Genomic DNA, 22927 nt, shown 5'->3' with positions numbered 1-22927 from the left:
CTATATCAAGCATGCTTCTCTACCTGTCAAGGTGACTACTTAGCAGAGCTGAAGATGTGTTATGCATCATGGGCTTGTTGTGCTAAACCCCAGCTGTGAGTTCTTTTCCTGTGTTTAATCTTCTTTGTGTGTGTGTGTGTGTGTGTGTGTGTGTGTGTGTGTGCGCGCGCGCGTGCATGCTTCTGCAATACCTTTGACTTTGGTAAATAAAGCACTGAATTCTTTGATGAAAACAGCATTTTCCTTTTCTATGCTACTTACTTCAAAAACAGCACTGTACAGTATTTGCTTCGCTTAACTTCCTTTTTCCAGAATTTCCAAATGGGGCAGAATATTCTTTTGGAAGGAAGCAATGGGATGGGGGAAAGGTCATTTAAGACCATTAATAGAATTAAGAGGACTGTTCCAGGCCTTTGTGGTAGGTGTTTGAATTGTGGCAAAGACGGCTGTGTTTGGTTCTGGGTTTCTAGTCAAACAATAGCAGGTGTCTTTCACCACTGCTTTATACAGATGCCCAGAACTTTTAGTAACTTCTTCTGTGAAGGCAGACAGTTTTCTTTAGCTTGGTGCTCTCTGCACATTTCAGATCTGAGATTCCCATGAATTTATTTACCTCCTTATTAAATCTGTATGCTGCCTGACTCCCAACAACTCAAGCTTTGAACCCTAACCTAGATCAGCAGTGTCCCAATTTTTTGGAAAGGCTCAGATTGGGGGGGGGGGGTTTAAAACCGCTGTTAGGGAAGGTTCTGTTCTGCCCAACAACTCTGATTTCCTGCGGATCTAAGTTCCCAAGAGAAAAGACCTTTCTTCCAATGTGTAGGATTGCATTCCAATGGAAATCATCGCCAAGCATCGTCAATGTGAATCCTGACTCTTGGGGAAAGGATGATGGGATCACTGACCCATCCAAACAGGAGTTGCACTCTATAACAGAAACCAATTCAGAAAGTTTAAAGGCCTTTAAGGAAGACAAGAAGATAAATTTGGTATAAAGGCATGGATTGAGAAAATCTGCTGTTGCACTTCTGTAACACATTAAAGATAGGTTTTAATCATGAACTCCAGTTACAGCTCTCATAGGTTTCTGGGGGGCGGGGTGTTTCTCTTTTTGCTCCCTCTGAGTATTTTAACTTACTGTATTTGTTAATGCCAATGACTGAAGATAATTTAGTACCGACAAGAAGAGAGGATGAACAGAAGCTGTAAAATAATTGTAATTAATATTGATACAAGGGAAAGAGAGGTTCTCAAACTTTACATTGTGGCTGAAAAGGATCCAGAGAAAGATGTCTTTGTACACAGAAAGCATTCCCAGACACGATGGGAATTGTAGTAAATGAAGGATTGCAATGGATTGCAAAGAGCTATTTTATGCCGCTTTCAGTAACTGCTATTCTCTCTCATTTATTTTAAATTGCTTGTCTTATTGAAAGTTGTTCACGGAAGGTACTGAAACCATTTGTTAAAAAAAAAAACACTAAAATGAATTCCACATTAGGGGTATATTTCACAATTATACATTAGGCATAAACTATTATATTCCCCTAAAGCACTTGCTCTCATAAGCCTAAGCAAACATTACTAACGTAGGCCCAGCTTTAAAAGTCTCCCTCTCTCCCTCCCTCTCCCCCTCTCTCTCTCCCCACTCTCTCTCCTCTCCCCCTCTCCTTTCCCTCTCCCTCTCTCTCTCAACTTCCATGATTCTTTTTTAAACACCAGCGTGTGGACTATGGCTAAAATGCTGCCAAAACAGTATTGTTTGATTTAGGTTTTCAGAAGTTCGACAGCTGTAGTTTTGAATTCCTCTATTGTGTTAGCGGACTTTAAATCAAATTGCACTGGGATAATTTATGACCCTGTAAGAGGATGCTGACAGGTCTCTTTCAGTAGAAGAAAATGTAATTTAGAAGGCAGCATCTACTGTCCCCACAGAAATATGCAGTAGGATAACACTTCTGTAAACCCAGGACAGTCAACAATGCCCTTGCAACAATATTTTGACTGGCTATGTTGGGTTGACCCTAAGGTCAAGGTATGTGAAAGTAAATATAAATTATGGAATTATTCTCCCCCTCCCCAGTATATAGAGTTTTTTTTAAAAAAAAAAAAATCTGGAAACTTTGGATGAGTTGTATGGCCATATCTCAATAGTCTGCTGTGAAAGGCAAAGAACAGGGTATGATAGATCATAAGCCACCTTGCCTCACTGATATGTGCAACAAGTGAGGATAATGAAAAATGCATCTTGCAAGGTCTGAGAGCAGCAGGAAGGAAATATATGGTAGCAGAAGGTAGCACCAATTGTGATCATATTCCATTATCAGGACAATTCAAACTCTCTTTGAATCAGGCTAGCATTTATTTATTATATATTTTGTATGCCAATACAGGTAGTCCTTAACTTATGACCACAATTGAACCCAAAATTTATGTTGCTAAGTGGTAAATTTGTTAAGTGAATTGTGCCCCATTTTACAACCATTCTTGCCGCAGTTATTAAGTGAATCAGTTAGTAAGATGTTTGTTAAGTGAATCTGGCTTCCCCATTGACTTTGCTTGTCAGAAAGTCGCAAAAGGGGATCACATGACCCCAGGACACTGCACCCGTCATAAATATGAGTCAGTTGTCAAGCATCCGAATGTAAATCATGTGACCAAGAGGATGTCGCAATGGTCATAAGTGTGAAAAATGGTCATAAGTCATTTTTTTTTTCAGTGCTGTTGTAACTTTGAATGGTCACTAAACATTTGTAAGTCAAGGACTACATGTAGAATCCAAAACAAATCTTTGTGGCTTACAGAGAAAAATACAATATAAAACAAATTTCATATAAAAATAAAACTGCAACAACACTAGAATAGAAAGAGAATAAAGGGCAACAAAAACTCAGATCAAGGGAAAAGGTCTTTAGAAGCTTGAGAAAAGCCAACCAAGAGGATGCCAGCCTGATCTCTATAAGGAAGCTCTTAAACACTATTGGAAAAATGGGACCTCTGGCCTCCAAATGTTATGAGATATTATCTGTTATTAAATGTTATGAGAAATGTTATGGGTAACTTACAGCAATTTCTGCCTTCTAGATCAAATTCGTCAAGGTGAAGTTGGTGGGAAAAGGCAGTCCTGAAGGTATCTGGATGCCAAACCATGAAGGCATTTATAGGCCGAAACCCATACCTTCAATTGAACCCAAAATTAATTGGCAACCAATGCAGCATTTGTGAAACTATTGCTGTGTTCCCAATATCTGGAATCTGAAAGTAGGGAAGCTCTTGCATTTTTGAACCAATGGTGGTTTCCAAACTTCTTTAAGGAAAACCCCAAATGAAGTACATTATAGTAGTCTAGGCAAGGGAAATAAGAGCATGAATTGCTGCTGTCGAGTCCTCCCGCCCTAAGTAAGGCTTCAATGGTACACCAACTGAAGTTGATGCAGAAGAAGTTGTGAGTCCAGCAGTACCGCAAGTCATGAACCTATGGGCCAATAGGTAGTGCTTGCCCAAGAAGGAGTAACTCTGGTAGTAACAGGGGTTCTTGATGTATCAACAACTCCAACTTGCTAGGGTTCAACTTCAATCTGTTTTCTCCCATCCAGACCCCGGGAAAGGCAGAGGCATACCCCACATGGCAGGAGTGAAACTACTGAAATAATGTCTCTAGCCCCCAACCCCTGCAGGCAGTCCAAAAGGATACCAATGCCACCCCAAAACTGGGCCTGAATCCTGACTGAAAAGCAATAGCAATAGCACTTAAGACTTCTATACCACTTCACAGTGCTTTACAGCCCTCTTTAAGCGGTTTACAGAGTCAGCATATTGCCCCCAACAATCTGCCAAATTTGCAGTCAGCCACAGTCAGCAGAAGTAGCCTGAAGTCCTGCACTCTAACCACTGCGCCACTGCATTGCACCATTGCGGACGCCAGATAATCCACTTCCTCAACAACCTTTTCCCAACATATAGTTGTCTAACATCCCTAGGTCTAGGGATGACTTCTTCAGAAGGCGGAATTGAGAATTCCCAGAGCCCAACTAGTAACCATTCCCCTCCCTGTACAAGCTGGGAGACCCATGGCACAGGGCAACTGAGGCAGCATCTTATCCAATTCTTTGGAAGTCACAAGACCAAGGGGGTCTCAAATAACAGGGTAATGCCTCAGTCACCACCAAAGAATCTGTCCATATGAAGTCAAGGCTACAGTGAATCTGAGTGACTATTAGTACAATGCTTCACAAACTGGACATAGCAACTGGAGGGGACTTTTTTTTACCCCAGATGCAGGGGTGAAATGCTCCCGGTTCAGACCGGATCACCTGATCTGGTAGCGATGGCGGTAGGTGGTTCGGAGAACCGATAGCAGAAATCCCTGCCACCCGCCATGCCCAGCTGAGCCACATGATCATCAGAGGCTTTTTTTTTTACTTTTAAAAGCATTTTTTCTTCAAATGCTTTTAAAAGTGAAAAAAAAAAAAGCTTCTGATGATTGTGCGGCTCAGCTGGGATCATCAAAGCCTTTTAAAAGCATTTTTTTCTACAACCTCTTTGGCCGAAGAGGTTGTTAAAAGGCTTTTAAAAGGCTCTGACGATCCCAGCTGAGTTGCCTGATCGTCAGAGCCTTTTTTTTCTTTTAAAAGCAAAAAAAAAAAAAAATGCTTTTAAAAGAAAACAAAAGCCTCTGACGATCAGGCAACTCAGCTGGGATCATCAGAGTCTTTTAAAAGCATTTTTTTTACAATTCCTTCGGCCAAAGAGGTTGTAGAAAAAATGCTTTTAAAAGTAAAAAAAAAAAAATAGTTGGCCACGCCCACCCAGTCACATTACCCCTCACCAAGCCACGCCCACAGAATCGGTAGTAACAAATTTTACATTTCACTACTGCCCAGATGGGAATTCATTACCATACAGGGCCACTGGATAACAGTCCTCCATTGCAATAAAGAGGAGAAATAAACATGTTTTGCTTTCTTTATCGCTATTCATGAACATGGTCATGTACCTGTGTTCAGTCAGGTTCACTTCAAGACTTCCTCTCTCAGCTTCTTTGTTAGAAACAAGGCTGAAAAATGTGTTTGATCTGATTCATGCAGCACCCTTATTGTATTCTCTCCTTTTCCAGGCAAGGAGAAATAAGTGACATTTAAAAGCCTAATCTGTGCATTAATAGGTGCAAAAACAGTATTAAGTTTTCTTTTCTTTCATACGTTTTAGTTCTGTTATTAAACTGAACTGCCACTTCAAAAGTATACTTATGCTGGAGAAGATACCCATGGAGAATATGAATGCTAGAATGTTCTGTGATCTGTATCTCTTGAATCTTTAATGCAACTGGACTTGAGGAAAACTCTTCTGAATTGGCTTAGCTTGTTTGACCAGTTAAATTATTTTGGAACTCAGACATGCATAGTAAGTTATTGTTTGTCATTAAGTGTGGCAATGAGTGGGAGAAAAAGGAGAAGGAAAGTACCATATTTTACACTATTTGGCTGCCGCATTTTAAATGTCTATTTTCTTTAATCTTAATAATCATATGTACCACTTCAGTGTATAAACACAATTATAGAAGTTCTGTAAAAAAAAGACTTCCTCCTTCAGGGCTCCAGCTATCCTTCCTGGCTAGTTCAGTAATATAACTGCAAAACTATAGAATTCACATATGTGTAGTGCATGCACACCTATCCACACACATTCTAGTGGGCACAATACAAATGCATCATGCTACAATTAGGAGCAAGTCTTGATCAACAGTAGATATAATTATCAGAGATGGAAACCATAATATATTCCACACATTGGGAATAAGAATGAACTATATCTATTGAGAACACAGGTGGGTGAATTTTACCTTATTGGGGCCAATACTAGGATTGTTTTCCACAAACTGTTAGGACATTTTAGCAACAAAAATGATGTAATTTCAGGCAAACTCTACATTGGTAAAAGTGTGCACTCAATCTCTGGAACCTGATTTCTCAACAAATCCAACCTCCTCTTGCTTCCTCCATGTTCCCCAGAATTTTGTCTCTTCTATTATTGGTTCTTCATGAGAACACATTTCTAAAGAACTGAATGGATTAGTCAGCAAAACACAACACAGATCATGTGGAAAGAGACAGTATGTAAATAAAGTAAATGAATTAATAAGCACCTAAGAGTGAATTTGGAATATCTTGCTGGGAACTTAATTCTGTTAAGAATTAACAGAAACTTAATTCTGTTTTTCAGAAATTCAACCTATTTCCCAGGCGGATAACTATGATGAAAGAGTTGGAGGGTAAACATGGTGGGATTACTTAATTATCATCCTGCTCAAATTAAAATCTCACTCTAGCTTTTTACCCAGAGTGAATCTCATCTTTCCTTGCAAGCCAGAAATTGGAAAATGTTGGATGGGAACAAACTATACGTGAAGCTAAGGGCAGGGACTGAAGTGGATAGCGCAAAGCTGCCAAGTATGGATACTTCATGCCAAAAGCAGAGCCCAAATTGTCCAATTTCCCCCCAGACACTGGAAGGAGGAGGTCTTTTGTCTCCTATTTTTAAAGCTATATTCAATCAAGTTTACAGTAAAGTTTTGTGTGTTTTTCATATCACAACAGCAGGAAATATTATTATTATTCATTTGCATCAAGCCAAAGAATGCTGCAGATTTCTGATTATTAAACTAACTAATATTTAGGGATAGTAACCGTGAGTAAAGACAAGCCTTTTCTGCTATGGCCCCACTCTTTGGAACATCATGTTACTGGAGGCAAAATTCACCCACACTCTGTTGGCCTTCCAAAAGGGTCTCAAAACCTATCCCTGGTTGATTGGCTTGAAGCCCAGATGGGGGTGTCCCATGCTGGGGGTGGCTAATGCACTAAGAAAGAGCCACCTCCATTTCGTTCGTGTACTGGTTCCGAGTTTTAGCCAATACTTGTTTATTTTAATGTTTGCAATGCTTTTAATGTTTTAATGTCTCTATATTCTCGCTTTTATTCTCTTATAAGCTGTCCTGAGTTGCCCGCTAATGAGATGGGCAGCATATCAATTTAATAAATAAATAAGTAAAGAGAAAAAGCAAGGTGTTCTTAAACAGAAGGACAAGGTTTAAAGAAGAGCTGAATTCGGATAGCCTTGGTAATAGGGAAAACTATTTGGTTTTTGGGGTGGGTGTCCACATTACAATATACCAGTAACTAATGAAGTCAACTGACAAAACTTGATTCCCATAATTTTTTTTCCCCAAAAAATCCAAGCAAAAGACTAAATATATACATAAATATATGGTGTTTTGATTGTTCCTTGCTAGGGAAAACAAGCATCTAAAGACTGCAGCTAAGTCTTTCCTCAGCCAGCAACTGACAACAATTACCAACAGAAAATAAAACCAGCTGTGTGAAAAGGCCTGGGTTGTTGGATTTGGGGTTTTTTTTGGGGGGGGGTGGTTTGGGGGGGTTAGCACACAAGAAACAAGATATGCAGTATACGAGCATGTGAAGTGGTATCACTATGGAAGCTGTCTTGCAGTGGCATCCCGATATAGACATGTAAAAGGAGGGGTTTGTGCAGTGACATTACGACAGGGTGGGATTTACCATAAGTTGTCCTGATTTGCTATGGATTTGCTGCCAGGGGAGGATTTAGCTCATTTTTTTACAATCTGGGCATCTGAGGATTAAAGTCCTTGGTGTGAGCATATGCATTTGCAAGTAAATCCTACCACATTGTTTCTAATGGATACAAATGCCTCTAACACTGTAGACTTACTCTCTGCCTCCTCAATTTTCCACTCCATTAGAGATACCCAACAAATATTGCTGCTTTTAAAAGCAAGTGATACTTACCAAGACCTAAATAAGTGAGACGTTCAAAGAGGGTCCAGCTATGATCATCAACGTAATGATTCTTTAGTATTAGCAATTGGCACAAATCTCGGGCTGTTATATCACTTGGTATTTCAAAAGCTCTGCTGGTTTCATCCTCACTATATACTTTAATTACCTATTAAAAAGAAGAAAAAGACATGGAACATAGCATTAATATGTAATACTATTTCTTGCCAACATTACTATGATTATGTTACTTGGTTTATGCTGATTTACTACCCAAAGGAAAAAAAAAAAAACAAGCAAAGTAATAGTACACGTAGTCCTTGACTTATGACCACAATTGAGCCCAAAATTTCTGCTCAGTGAGATGGTTAAATGAGTTTTGCCCCATTTTATGACCTTTCTTGCCACAGTTGTTACGTGAATCACTGCAGTTAGTAACATTGTTCTTAAGTGGGCTTCCCCATTGACTTTGCTTGTCAGAAAGTCAGTGCCGTTGTAACTTCGAACGGTCACTAAACAAACTGTCTTTTTAATTGTATTTTAATATTTGTACTTGATGTTTTTACTTGGCTGTTCACCGCCCTGAGTCCTCAGGGAGAAGGGCGGTATACAAATTCAAAATAAAATAAAAAAATAAAAATAAAAACTGTTATGAGTAGTGGACTACCTGTATTTATTAATTTTATATTCCCACAATCCTTTAGAACAGGTGTGTTAAACACAATGCCTGCGGGTAGGATATGGCCCGCAGGGCCATTCTGGAAAATGTAAGGGGCCGGCCTGTGTCGCTTTGGCCTGGTCTACCCAATGCAAAGAGGAAACATGCCAGCAGTTTGGGGAGTAGTGTCAAGCTGACCAAGCCCACCCAATTGGCCACACCCACCCAGTCGGCCATGCCCTCCCGGCCCCTCCGAGGTCAACCACAGCCCTGATGTGGCCCTCAATGAAATTGAGTTTGACATCCCTGCTCTAGAAAATCAAGACAGCCAACACAAGGGTCCCTTTTTCTTCACAATAACATCCCTGTATGGCAAGCGGGGCTGACAGAAAACAACTGGCCCAGTGTTACTCTGGGAGCAATTCCGATGTGTAATCTTTGTTGGACTGAGGATATGGATTTTGTTGTAGGTACTGAGAGAACATATATAAGAGGTGCCAAGAGAAAAATGTTCATTGTAAAAAAAAAAAAAAAAAAACCCACACAATTAAGAAACATTAATTTCTTATAAGCCTAGCTTTTTATCTATCTATCTAACCATCCGTCTGTCTGTCTATCTGATTTTATCATCTTCCCACTTCTGCTTTATCCATGCTTAAAGCTATCAGGCTTAATTTAAATCTAATTAAAATGAATTGTAATTTAATTTCCCCCAAATTAGCAGCAGCTGAGGAGGCTGCACTCTTTTGATTATATGGAGTTTTGTATTTCCTTTTATTACAGTCACAAGACTAGCAGTGTGTGTGTGTGTGTGTGTGTGTGTGTGTGTTCTTACCCACAATTAAAATATTAGTTTCATTAGTAGGTGACAGTTTCAGGCCATAGAAAAAAACCATCCACAGTAAGAATTGTGCTGTATGTGATCCTCAATATCATCATACATTTAATAACTGTTTAGAGCCATAGCTCAGTGGCAAAACACTTGCTTTGTATGCAAAGGATCCAAGATTCAACCCTCGGTATCTCCACTTAAAAAGGCTCTGGATAGACTACGACTATAAAGCAGGAGTGGGCAAATGTGGCCCTTTTACAACCTGTGGACTTCAACTCCCAGAATTCCTGAGACGGCTGTCTCAGGAATTCTGGGAGTTGAAGTCCACAGGTTGTAAAAGGGCCACATTTGCCCACCCCTGCTATATAGGGATCTTTTTCATCGGACTAAATGCTATTGAAATCCTACAGTAGACAGGGTTAGGATTTCAATGGTCTGATTTATAGCTTGTTCCTTATAATCTAATCACAAAGATTCTGAGTTTTAGCAGAAGTGGGAGCTTTGTAGAACAAACCTCCCCTCCTCTCCTCTCCCCTCCCTCACCCTCCCCTCCATTCCATTCACCACAAGGACAGCAAGAGAATGTCATATCCATACTCACCTATTCTTCTCATTTTGGGATGCCGCTATTACATGGTGCTGAGGAACATATGACACATTATAGTCCAGTATTTGGGTCCACATTAAGCAACATTAATTGCTTAGTATTCTGTTTTGTTTTAATCAATTAAAAAAAGAAGTCTATTGGCCCTATCAGGATAAAAACCATTGTTTACTAAGTGCAGGATGTATGGTCTCTCCTCACACATTTCACCCCAATTCAACTTGCATGTATGAAATGCAAGAATTGCAAACAGTGTGTGTTTGTGTGTGTGTGGCTAACATTACCATGGCTGTGGTACAAATATCAGTTGCCCACTATATCTCCTTGCTGCCATCTAACGGTTGTTTATGTTTTTGCAACCCATGTTAGATAGCTCTACCCTACCATGATACATAAATGTCCCTATTATATTTAGATTCATGCAGCCGAAATGAATTATCAATGAAACTCACATTCTGTGAAGTCATTCTTCATTTAACCATAAATCCTAATTGCCTAGGTTCACACAACATTTTAGGCCAAACTAGGGTATATAAATTACAATAGTTAGATTCATGTAACATATTAAGTCAAAACCCAACAACTACATGATTCAGTATCATGTATGACCCAGCCCACACTGGGTGTACTGGGACAGCATTATGTGTAGTAAGCCAAGACATGTTGAAATACTGTATGTAAAATATGGAAGATTTTAACTGACAACTGATCTATTTATATGTGATTTTAAAATGATACATGATATGATCTGGATATGATTTAATAGAAGATTTAAAAGTGAGGTTGAAATATCACAAATGAAATGTCCAGAACACTTATACATGCTTTTTAAGTAAAAAAAAGGATAAAATATGAAGTTTAAGTTTATGGTATTTCACAGGGGGAAAGCCCACAGAATTCACAAGTATGCACAATTTATGAAGTCATTTTAGTAGCATCTGCAGAGAACTGTCTCAAGAAAGGTAAGAATCAAGTTACAATCAAAGGTGAGAACAATTTCTCACATGTAATTTCAACGCTGTACCACTCTGTGTCAATGCCTCTCCAAAGAATCCAAATATCCACAGAGGAAAGACTTACTGCTTGCTAAAGTAAAGTCCAGTAGGCTACTCAAGATCTGACAATCCAAAATCAGATTCTGATTTTCTGGAGGCTTAATTTATTTGAAAGAGGATTCAGCTGAAGAAATGGGAGTAGTAATTTTCTCAGCCACACTGATTCTTTTTTCTCCTGGATCCCAAGGGCATGTCTCAGGAAGAAAATGCTTTTCTGAACCCTGAAATGTTGGCAAATGAAGCAACAAGTTCTTGGTCCCTATAACAAACATAATTCAAAGAAATGGATATGGAGGTGGAAAGAGAAATCAAGCATTCAAGGGGGAGGTATGTTCTACTGAGAATCATCAAGCCATGAAGTTGTATAAATATTTTCACTTGTTGGCATTCGTGCAACTGTGCAATCAGATACTCTAATATATATCTGATAGTCCAACTTTATCATGAAATGTGGGAAGGTCATCGAAAGCGTTGCCTTGACAATAGAGAGTGCAAAAGTATTAAAATAACTACCCACTGTGGTGTCTTTGCTTTTGAAGAAGCAAAGGGATATGACAGAAAAGATTACAAAATAGAGATCGGTCATGCAAAAAAAAAAAAAAGTACATAGATTTATCACGAGGTAATCTGAGATTAGGAAAAAGATCTGAATTTTATTTAAACCTTAAAGCATTTTGTTCTGTGCAGAATTATTTTTAGGTATATGTGCCCAGTAGTTATTTAGGTCAAATCTGCACACCTCTTCATAATTGTAATGCAGTATATGGGCAGATTATTGTTATACAAATACATCTTTCAGATGTATTCCTCCAGCCTATACTTGACTTTAAAAGCTGATCTGTAACATATATATGTAACTATTATCCATCTATATACATAAACAGACATTATCTTGAAAAGTAGAGGACTTATTTACCTTATTCCTGATTTTTTTTAAAAAATGATCTGTCTTCTATTAAAGTCTTTTGCTGCCTTTCCCTTTGAATGGACTTCACCTCATTTCTATCTAATTTTATTCTGCTTGCTTCTCACTTATTGTGATGTCCTAACTCATTTTTCCCCAACCTGAGTACTCTCCAGATAAGTGAACTTTCATCTCCCAGAAATCTTAGCAAAGGCCATGGTAGCTGGAAAATTCTGAGAGTTAAAGACCACACACCCAGAAGTGCCAGCTTGAAAAAAACTGATATAGTAGTCCAGTTTCTCTTTGTAAACTTGCTGCTGGAAATCGGGACAAGGATTTTAAGATCCACTGTTTTGAAATGATATTTGACAGGTTTCTGATGTCTATGAAAGTACTTGTGGAAGCATTCGAAAAATGCCTCCATAAATTTGCAAAGGGGCAAATTCTATTCCATTCTTATAATGTGTGTAGTATTCATAGATAGGCACTTTCACAAATCATTTCATGAAACTTCCTCCCTCTGTTGTCTTATGTATCCAGTAGTGGGATGCTGCTGGTTTAACAACTGGTTTGGTGATCACACGCTTCGTGCACACACACACACTTTGCATGCACAGTTTTACAAATACTTTCTGTGTTGCCACTTGGGAGAAACACAGCTGAGGCTCAGCAATCTGCTCTGCCGTGCCAATCAGCTGAGAAGATAAAGGTAAATAAAGCGCAGGGGCGGGTGGTTGGGCCGACCTGATTGTCAGAGCAAACCATTCGCTCCCAGCTGATCGTCGGAGCTACCGGTCCAAACTGGTAGAATCCCACCCCTGTAATGTATCCATTCTTAAATCAGTTCCTGAGATTAAGGTGCTTGATCAGGACAACTTATTTCTCATTGCTTATCAGTTCAATTACATTGACTTAGGTAAGCCACAGATACTTGCATATGTTGTTCCCAAATCTCAAGGAATTTGAGATAACAGCTGTAATCATATATCCTCTTATCTAGGAATAATATTTTTTTCTTCAGTAAATCATGGTATTTTGGTTTAAATACAACATTAAGTCATGATGGGTGGGTTCACCAAGCCAAAATATATGATTTATTCTTATGCATGACCCAGGTGATAAATGATATTTATTTTTGAATAGACATTAATAGACCAATCTATGAAGCATTCTAACTATTCTCCAGCACCATATGAGCATATTTTCATAAGCTATATACTATTGCAAAAATAGCTCCAAAAACTCCTCACTTGATTAAATAGAAATTTTAAATGAATTATATTCTACCACTCAAGTCTTCTAACTTAAATTGGTAGAATTAGTATGCAGCAAAATCAAAAAGATGATGCATTTATTTATTTGGTTAGTCAATTTATATATTGATGAATTTTACTAAATACTATTTAACCATTCAGCGTGTCCAGTGAAAAGAATAGTCCCTATATTCAAAGTTATAAAATCTTACAAAATCCAATAAGTGGACCAGATTCAGCTTATTAAAAACTCATGCACACACAAACTGGATTATGTTGCAACCTTTAAAAAATACATAATTTGTTTATCTCAATAATATTTTACTAATGTATGGGCCCCATTATTTTGAAGCTTTTGGGTTTAACAATCTCTGCGGGCCATCCAAAGTGAAAAACGTTGGCTATATTAATAGAATATGCTTTTAGATAGTACATAGTATTTTCTGTGCAAAATGCAAATAGTAGTACTTTTAGAGTAGTAGAACCTTCACTGATTTGGAGACTTAGGCAAATGTCTAACTTTACCATCCTTATAAACCAGCCTTAATACTAACAATCCAGAAGCCGTTTTGAAATCCTTTGCACTTGGAATTAAGCAGCAGGACAGAATCTTATATCCTTTTATAAGAACTTGAATTGCTTTCAGCAAGTCAGACAGGTTAAAATATTTATTTCATATGACTTTACTGAGCAAATCTCATTATATATTGAAAACTCATTGCCACTCTAGAAATAACATTTCTTTTTTACCTCAGCTTTTCTGAACAGTCATGAATTGAATTTGATAGTCAGAATATATAAGGGCATTTCAAATTTATGTTGGAAATGCGGGCAACACAAAGGGTCATTTTATCATGCCTGGTGGACATGTAAAAAGGCAGAAAAAATTGGGTTCAAATCTATACACTGATACAAGGAATTTTAAAGTTAAGATTCAATCGAAACCAGAACTTTTCTTGTTGTGATTAATGGGCAGACAACTAGGAAAGAGTCTATTTTTATGTATGATCATTGCTGTGAGACTATAGGTAGTCCTTGACTTACAACAGTTCATTTAGTGACTGTTCAAAGTTACAACAGCACTGAAAAAGTGAGTCCACCAACACACTCTATATCCCACACCTCGGCCACTTCCTGGAGGAGACAGTTCCTCCCAAGTCTGTGCCACTGAGCTTTCCTTCCTACCTGCCACTACAACTCTTCTGTACAGTTCCGTATATTGTGTTACACCTAACTTCGTAACAGCATGTGTTTTCATGACAGACACATTCCCTTCCTCACTCCACACTTCACAAAGTCACCTACCCTTCTTGGCAAAACTATTGGAGAAATCACAGGCAAGGTTGCTCTTCTTCCATACAAGTTCATTTTGGTTGTTGACAGCTAAACTAAAGTCCCTTGTCCAAATTACTGGCAAAAGAAAGATGAATTCTTGAAGAATCAGTTCTCAAGACAGCCACACCTCCCGAAGGGCCATTGGAAAGAGATAATCAAAGGCATGCTGTTTATTTGAATATACTCCTTCAGAAAGCCAATTAAGGACTGTCCAGATAGAACTGACCAAAGGCAACTAATCAGAAGGTGCAGAACAGACAAGGGAAGGCTGCCCTTGAAAACACATTATGACTTTTCGGTTTTATTGTGGTTAAAGAAACAAGTTTTAACTCAGGGAGATATTTCAAAGCCCAAGCCCCTTTCTCTCAGCTATGCCTTCATCTACTTGCAAGCAAGAAATTGCATCCGATTTCTCTCTTCCTCCTCTACCCCAAAGATAGATCCTTTTCCCTTATTTGAAAGGAAAGGCAGGTATCTTATATCTTACATTACTGCAAGCAGTAACTTTTAAACAAGATGTAAAACCCAACATTGCTGTTTAGTCAAGTCAGGAAATATTCAAAATCAAGACTGCTATACATGTCAAAAATTGATGCTGGATTGGTCCAGGGAAGCTAATGCCGCCTTCAAATCAAATGCCACTTTACTTTTTGACTAGGATGCAAGAAGTAGCTGCAAGTAGACTCCGCCTTGTTAAGGTCAACTGAGGATAACATCTTGCCATGTGAAATAGCAGAAGGCTAAACTGAACCAGCTGCATCAGCAAAAGTCCAGGACTGCTTTTATTTTCTTGTTTAACAGCCGCTGCACAGTTCATGTAAATATAGAAGCGTGAAGCATGTTGGCATGTGTATACCCATACACAAACACACACACTTATATATATTCACTCACATATCTCTTCCCTTAATTTCTTAAAATACCTTCGGCATGTAGACCCCAGTAATTCATGCCAGAACTATCTTACTTTCTTCAAATAGTTGGGTAGGCAGCCAATGGAATGCAGTTCAATGACCACGAATGATAGACAAAGGAGGACAATGTGCATTTGGGCTGCTTTAGTTAGCAAAATTAAAGAATTAAATCCTAATCAGTTACGGGAAAAAAATGGCAAATGGTCTAATAGCTTACTTCTTAATACAGGAGCCTTAACATGCCAGAGCATGTCTGGTTATTGCTGTTGCAGCTTATCCTTTCTTTATGTTGCAAACCTTCAAGAGATCAAGGTCCTCAGATTTTCAAGTGGACCAGACAAAAGCACTAAAGCATAGTCATACAATTTTCATGCAGCAAAGACATATCCCAGAAGAGATGATTTCCCATATGAAACAAACCCTGCAAACAAAAGGTTACACAAATGCTTCCAAACAGAGAGGAAAATTTTGCATTCTTGCCCAATATTTGCAGATAGCCTCTGGTATTTTATAGCTCAGGGACCAGGACAAAAATTCCTTTCATTTTATTTCCATTTAATTAATATACCGGTAGTTAATATAATCTCATAAGGTATTTAATAATTGTTCCTTTCTATCACATTGCTATACAGTAATAACTTTCGGAGGCTGGAGGGAGGAGCACTAGTAGTCCTGGAATTTTAGTTGTGCATTTCTGGTCTAGCTAACTGCTTTATCTTTAATGAATATCCCTGAAGCCCTTGGACATTAGTTTATTAATGTTCAGTAATGAACATCCCAGCTCCCTAAACTGAAACCAGAGCTTTGACAACCTGGACCTTTTGATTCAGTGACATCACAGCAGCTCAGCCAATCAGCTAGCATGCAACATTTTTACCTCACAGTTCATTACGCAGGTGTTGCCTGCCTGCCTGCCTATCTAATCTATCTATCATATGCAGCCTGCATATAAAAAAGTAAAAGTAATTTGTGATAAAAATACATAAAGGAAGGCCACCTCCTGTGATTATGACTTCCACTCTCATAGGCTTCCTTGTTCCTTTCACTTTGAACTAACAGATATGTATTTCTTAAGACAAATTTGCTCCCTTCAATGAACAAACAAACCACATGCCACAACTCTGGATATGTGACAGAGTATCTGCAATGATGTTGAACATGGTTATTATGGTGCAATTATTTCTTTAAGGTCATTTTTTTTTTCATACTCTTTCAATCTCTATCGCTTTCAATCACAAAAATATGTGAAATTCCCAACAAGCTGAATAGAAGTAGTTACAAGATCTAGCCAAGGTCAAAACCTTGCTCCTTGCCTTGTTACTTTTAAATTGAAGATGTCTCAGTAAGCTATAAAGCCAAACACAACACAACCATATCTGCTGCCAAATTTTCTAACCTTGTATTTTATTCCTACTCTCATGAAATCCATGCAATGCAATGCAATGCAATGCAATGCAATGCAATAACCTCAGGATAAAATACATAGCCATTTCTTTATTGCCTTCAGTTATCTACAAGCCCTACATAATACTATCTCTTCTCTTCAGCATTACAGGTAGTCCTTGACTTATGACTGTAATGGAGCCTGCCCATAATGGAGCCTATGGAGATCCCGTGGGGTGATGGGGGTGGGGGAAAGTGCAGTGACTGTAACTTCAAAACCATCATTTTTGAAACGGGTAGTAAGTAGCTTTTCAGGGCTCTGTCATAACTCATAACTTCAAACAGTTGCTGAGCTCTTCTCCTACAATAAGAATTCAGTCTTATTTGTGTTTTCAACCTTATTTACTGAGAAGGACACCCCACGTTTTCCAAGAGGCTCAAGCAAGCCTTTTTCTTACACTCCACATCAGGCTGTGCTGTTAAAAAGAGAAATGTCTAAAACGTTTCAGGTCAGGAGGTGCCTTTTGAGCAGGCACAGAGTCCTGCAGAATCTGATAGAAATCAAGTAACCAGACAATGTAGACTTTGAGGCTGAATGTAGGAACCCCGTTAATTTTCCGTAATGTCCTTGAGGTAGCCCTGACTAGGACTAACTGAACAGGCATTTTCATATCTCCTAATGCTACAGGGCAGTGCTGCACCATATCATACTAGTCCAACTTCCTGCTAATAGGCTTCCATCACTGCCAGAAAAAACTCCCATTCCCCACAACTACAATATGTAGGGCGGGGGTGTCAAACTCAATTTCATTGAGGGCCGCATCAGGGTTGTGTTTGACCTGGGGGGCCAGGGGGGAAATGGTCAGGATGGGCATGGCCAGCTCGCCGTCACTCATCAAGGCTCCGTTTTCAGCCACGATGGCCTCCTGCAGTCCTCTGCCAGCCCAAAATGAAGCTCGGGGAGGCTGCACTGGCAGAGGGCTGCAGGAGGCTGTTGTGGCTGAAAGCTCCATTTTCACTGGCAGAGGCACCACCAGCTGGTGCTTCACTGTATCCAGGGCAGCCCACAGGGCCAGATCTAAGCACCTTGAGTTTACACCCCTGGTGTAGGGAAAGGGAAATAAAGAAATTGTTGTGGATGTCTTCAAGTGTGGTGTGTGCTAGTCAGCCCTCCAGAGTAGGTCAGATCAGGAAACAAGCATTTCATGAACTGCTAGAACTCTCCTTCATTGTTGTAGGTATAATTACAGAATCTTGAAAGTCTGACGGAGATATTCTCTGTCCTGAGGCAATTTTTGATTCCCCACCCCCTCAGCTCAACTTGTCTCTCCCAGCTGAAGTGATCTTTACATAACAACAATTGCATTCCTTTTTCAAGGCATCTCCGTATTCCTCTACCCAAAAATATTTCTTCAAATAATCTTCTCTTCACTTCCTTAAAAGAAATCTTCACAAGTTCCTATTTTCTGTAAAATGTAAATGTCACTTAGGTGAATGGACTGTGTAGAAAATTGTTAAATAAATAAATAACAATTTAAAGTATTTGCAGCAAAAAAAAACAAAACTATTACCCACAATGGACTTGCAACCTCATAAAGCATTACATTGATTCCTGATGGAATGAGAGTTATGAAGGACCCCTAAAGAGTTTTTGCTTCTATGGGTTATATTTCTCAATTTTGCCATATTAAAAATTAAAACTGGCATATTTGCAGCCACTAGCACTTCTCACAATTGTTTGATGGAATCTTAATATTGCAATATTTCTCAACATAGGCTGGCAAATAATTTTGATTTCACAGACTCTTGAGACTGTTTTGGGAGATTCCCCCTGAGGTCTCAGGACCACACTTTTAAGAAACAGTGCTCTACTGGTTGAATAATGTTCACTCTCAAATTTAAGTAATGTAATAAGAAGAAAAGTAATAAGTAAAGAGATTGCTGCTTTATTCAGTCCTCCAGCCCATAATATTATCAGACTATGCATACAAATAATTTTAAAAATGAAAAAGTTATTTTTTTTCTATGCTGACATTTTTTAAAATATATTTATTTTATGCACTGAACTTCTTGGGTGAAGGAAGAAAAGAAAATTAATTTTCATTATTTTTGAAAATAGTTTGGGGTTAACAGGTCAGAGAAATCTGCCTATGTTTACACATACATAACTTTCTAATTCAGTGGTAACAGAAACAAATACCATGTATGCCCAGCCGCATTCTTATTTAGGCTCTGTAGTACATAAGAATGGCAAGGCTGTTTTTCAAACATGGGTCATAAATTGGCAGATTTGAGGATGAAAGACCATCTCTCAGAAAGAGAACAAAATGGAATATGCTGTAAAAAGGCACAACTGATTGATGAGCCATGAAGAGTAGCTTTTTGTGAGATTGCAGGATGCAACTTGTCCTGGTTATTATTTTTGCTTCATTCATCAGTTGTTATTGGGATTGCATTTCACCTACTAAAAGTGGAACAGACATGCCCTAAACTGAATCAATCCAATCCAGAGTATATTATATGCACCTGAGTTGTCTTTGTGGCATGACTTTTCTATTCTAGGCGGATTAGTTTGGCAGGCTTAATGATTTGGGAGTCAACTGTAGTGACCTCGCTAATGGGGTGATCCCACCAGCAATCCCTTCTTTCTTGAAATAAATGGTAGTAAATGAAATGAAATAAATATTTTAATTCTGGAAGCTCTGGAATGGTATACTCACGATAATCTAAAAGCAAAAACAGCTACTGACAAGGTCGCTTGGTAGAATCTTTCTATTAAAAATATAACACATAAATATGTAAAGAATGGCTATATATACTCAACCATGACAAACATAGAAACAGGAATATAAATTATTTACTACATTTAGTTAAATGAAAACAGGAGTCTGTAGGAGCCTTTCAAGTGAAAAAAAAAAACCTGTACAAGAACATCCCCCCTTTCAGGCAATTCTCTTTGTAATTGCAGTGGTGTGAAGAAAGAGAAGAAAACTATACATATATCATAGATATTATGTCTTTACCACCTCTGCCTCACACATTTTTGGAGGAATATATGAAAAAAAGCTGCCTGACATGCATAGGTATTTCCTATCATAATAGAATCCTAAAGTACAAATACAGGATATTACTGTAAATCACAGTGAACTCCACAATTGTATAGTACCTACATAGCACAATATGCATTCTCTTCCTTCAACACTCCCACCTAATGGTACAGTCAAAACACAGGGTCCTACCAGGGCCCTACAATGTATAAAGCCATGATTTGCTAAAACTTCAACTTATGATATAAACTGCAACTGACTGGATTCATATGATATATTTGTAATACAAACCATGGTTTCTCAACCAACTTGTGAGGTTCACATAATACACTAATCTTAGTGCAATGCATGAACCCAACTTCAAGTTTGTTCTCCTCTTCCAATGATTATAAAATCAAAAGGAAAGAGATTTACTAAGGTAAAGGTTTCACATCTATACTAGCTGTATATGATATCACCATACCCTGAAAACTAAATTTTTCTGCAAGCAAAGGGATTGTCAGGATGTTATTGGAAACTCTTGCCCTAAACACTTTCCAAAACTTAATATGATTTTTAATGGTTCTTTGAGCTACTTATTCCCAATTTCAGAAGTAGGTATGTCCTACTTTTTTAACATACAATGCATGTGTTTGTGTTTTGTATGCTTACCGCACCACAGGAAAAAAATACTTTGCAAAATATTGCTGAAATTCAACCTTTTCTTTCTTTTACTCTACAGCTATTCAATGATAACCAGCAAATTTCTTGCTGCAGTTCTAAGGCAACTAAAAAAAAAGATACACTAACTTACCTCTTAACATTAATAATAGTCAAGATTCCTCTGTTATAATGTATTATTTTAAAATATGCAGATACGAACACTTAACAACCAGCTCTACATAGTTTACATATGATACAGACATTATTAGGCTTGGTTTGGGGTGTCTACATACAACTAAATTCTACTCATGATACGGGGCAGCATCGCTGTCTCTCTGTACTTTCAGGTAACAAGGTAACAATGCTAAATATTGACTACATTCAAATTAAGCAAATTGAGGTTCTGCTAAATATCACTTTCCCATGACAAAGGACAAAATGTAAAGATAAAAAGGGGGGTGAAGGTGAAATAGATCATGAAAATCCCCTTGTCCAGCAGGGATTTTAAAAAGTTCTTGTTAGCGCTCCTCTAATTTTTTTTAAAGCAATAGCTTCATAAAAAGGCCACCCTCCCTGTCAAGTTTAAGAAATAGAAATCATGGAGGAAAGATAGACATATGGACTCCAATTCCACTTCCTTTATACCCAACTCCTGCAGGGATGAGGTCTGCAGTGGGGTTGGAATTGCCTTTGGCCAAACACATCTGAGGAAGCATCACTTTGAGAATTGGAGTAGACTAGGCAAGAAACCTTGGTGAGAGTTACTGTAAAAAGAACCCATATGTTCCTCAGAGCTTTCCAGAGACATTCAAGTGCCGCCAGTGGAGCAGCAATTGCTCTTTCATATTGCAAGCAAAGGACAGAATACCTAAGTAGCTGTTGAGAGAGATCAGACATGGTTGGTCAGGAACTGTCATGCAGCTAAAATCGGCTTTGAGTTGAATTGGAGTCCTGGTCATTTCATGGTCATTTATAGGGTTTTTTGTCAATATTATGCAAGTCATTTCCTATTAATTCCAAGGTTAAAAAAAAGAAAAAGTCTGCCTTGGAATAAAATCTACAGTAAGATGTCTGTCTAATTCTCATAACAGTAGTGCTGAAGTTTGATTACCAGTGTTCCTACAAGAAACAGATTTATTTTGCCTAGTGCAGTCAAGTTATTTACAAACTGTGAATATCTAGAATCAGATAAATACCGAAAAAATGTAGCAAAAGAATAAAATGTCCCTGGGCTTCAAATACCCTTGAGTTTTATTTGGCCCCTTCCAATCACGTTCAAGGAAGCTAACAGAGTTGAGTTGCCTTGAACTATTTTTGTAGAGAAGTCATTTCTAGCTTATCTTTGACCAAAACAAGATTCATCACGCCAGTGTACATTTTCATTCCATTTATTCAATTTAAATTTCTTGTGTTTCCCAAATAAGTGACACACCAACACAAATATAATCAGAATAGAATAACAGAATAACAGAGTTGGAAGGGATCTTGGAAGTCTTCTAGTCCAACCCCCTGCTCAAGCAGAAAACTCTATACCATTTTTTGACAAATGGAAAGAAATAAATCCTTTCATTTATTATGATGTTTTTCTATCTCAAAGCCTTTAAATTTTAATAAGATTATCCATCAAACACTAATTTATATTTTTATACTCAACGATAAAACTAAACAACTAGCATTCGTACATGAAACACAGCTATGGGAATCACTGCTAAATTGATACTTTGGTTCCTGAAGGCCATGTTAAGTCAGAGAGAATCTTAGAAGCAGGCCACTTTCTCCTAGGTATCCCCAATGATTCAAAAATTCCAGATTCTATGTATGTGGATATGTGCAAGCTGTAGTCCTTTACATGAGTCATACACAGAGTTTAGTTAGGGAAGTATTTACTGAATAAGCAAAAGATGATACAGTTCCCATGGCTGTTTTGATGCTAAGTATGCCAGAAGACAAGTATAGCTTCCAAATTGTCATTGCTCAAATCAAAGTTGCATACAGTATTTCTTTCCTAGTTTTGTGACTGTACAAAGCAGAATCACAAACTTGCATCCAAATCCATGGGAGCCAGTTTATATAGGACACTCCCCTGTTCGATGCATTCACTGGAATCCCATGCACTGCATTTTTATAAGATGTGAGCAAAGTCTTAGTTATTAAGCTCTAGCACTCTAGGTAAGCATACAAAGGATTATGCTACAGATGCAGTACCTTACAAAAGTTCCCAAATTCAGGTGGATTTTATTCCATACATCCTTCCTTGCAGGACAGACCATTCTTGCCTCCCATTTTTTAAAACCGTATCCAACACTTAAGAGGGTCTGAAACTTAGGGGACTGCTTATCCCAAATTAGACGGCTCATTCATTTGGCCCCATACTGTCAACACTGACTGGCAACACATTCAAAAGATTCAACAATTCAATTCAATAGGACTCTTTCAATCCTAAATTGAAAATATCAGGGATTGAACCTATGTTGGTCTACAGGTTT

General features: G+C 38.2%; 1 protein-coding gene across 1 annotated transcript in view; it reads right to left on the bottom strand.

The window, feature by feature from the left end:
• The window catches only part of GRB14 (growth factor receptor bound protein 14), a 41516-nt gene extending 27028 nt beyond the window's left edge, over nt 1-14488 (bottom strand). The window contains exons 1-2 of the mRNA XM_070956963.1: nt 14426-14488; nt 7827-7983 (exon numbers count right to left, since the gene is read on the bottom strand). Of these exons, the coding sequence (XP_070813064.1) occupies nt 7827-7983; nt 14426-14488 (220 nt within the window). The remainder of the gene's footprint in view (nt 1-7826; nt 7984-14425) is intronic.
• Nucleotides 14489-22927: the final 8439 nt, after the last annotated feature.

The sequence above is a fragment of the Pituophis catenifer genome, unplaced genomic scaffold (assembly GCF_029215685.1).
Source record: "Pituophis catenifer annectens isolate HBS135680 unplaced genomic scaffold, rPitCat1.0.hap2 SCAF_1, whole genome shotgun sequence".
NCBI lineage: Eukaryota > Metazoa > Chordata > Lepidosauria > Squamata > Colubridae > Pituophis > Pituophis catenifer.
The sequence above is the reverse complement of the archived record's forward strand: the minus strand, read 5'-3'. Positions and strand labels throughout refer to the sequence as shown.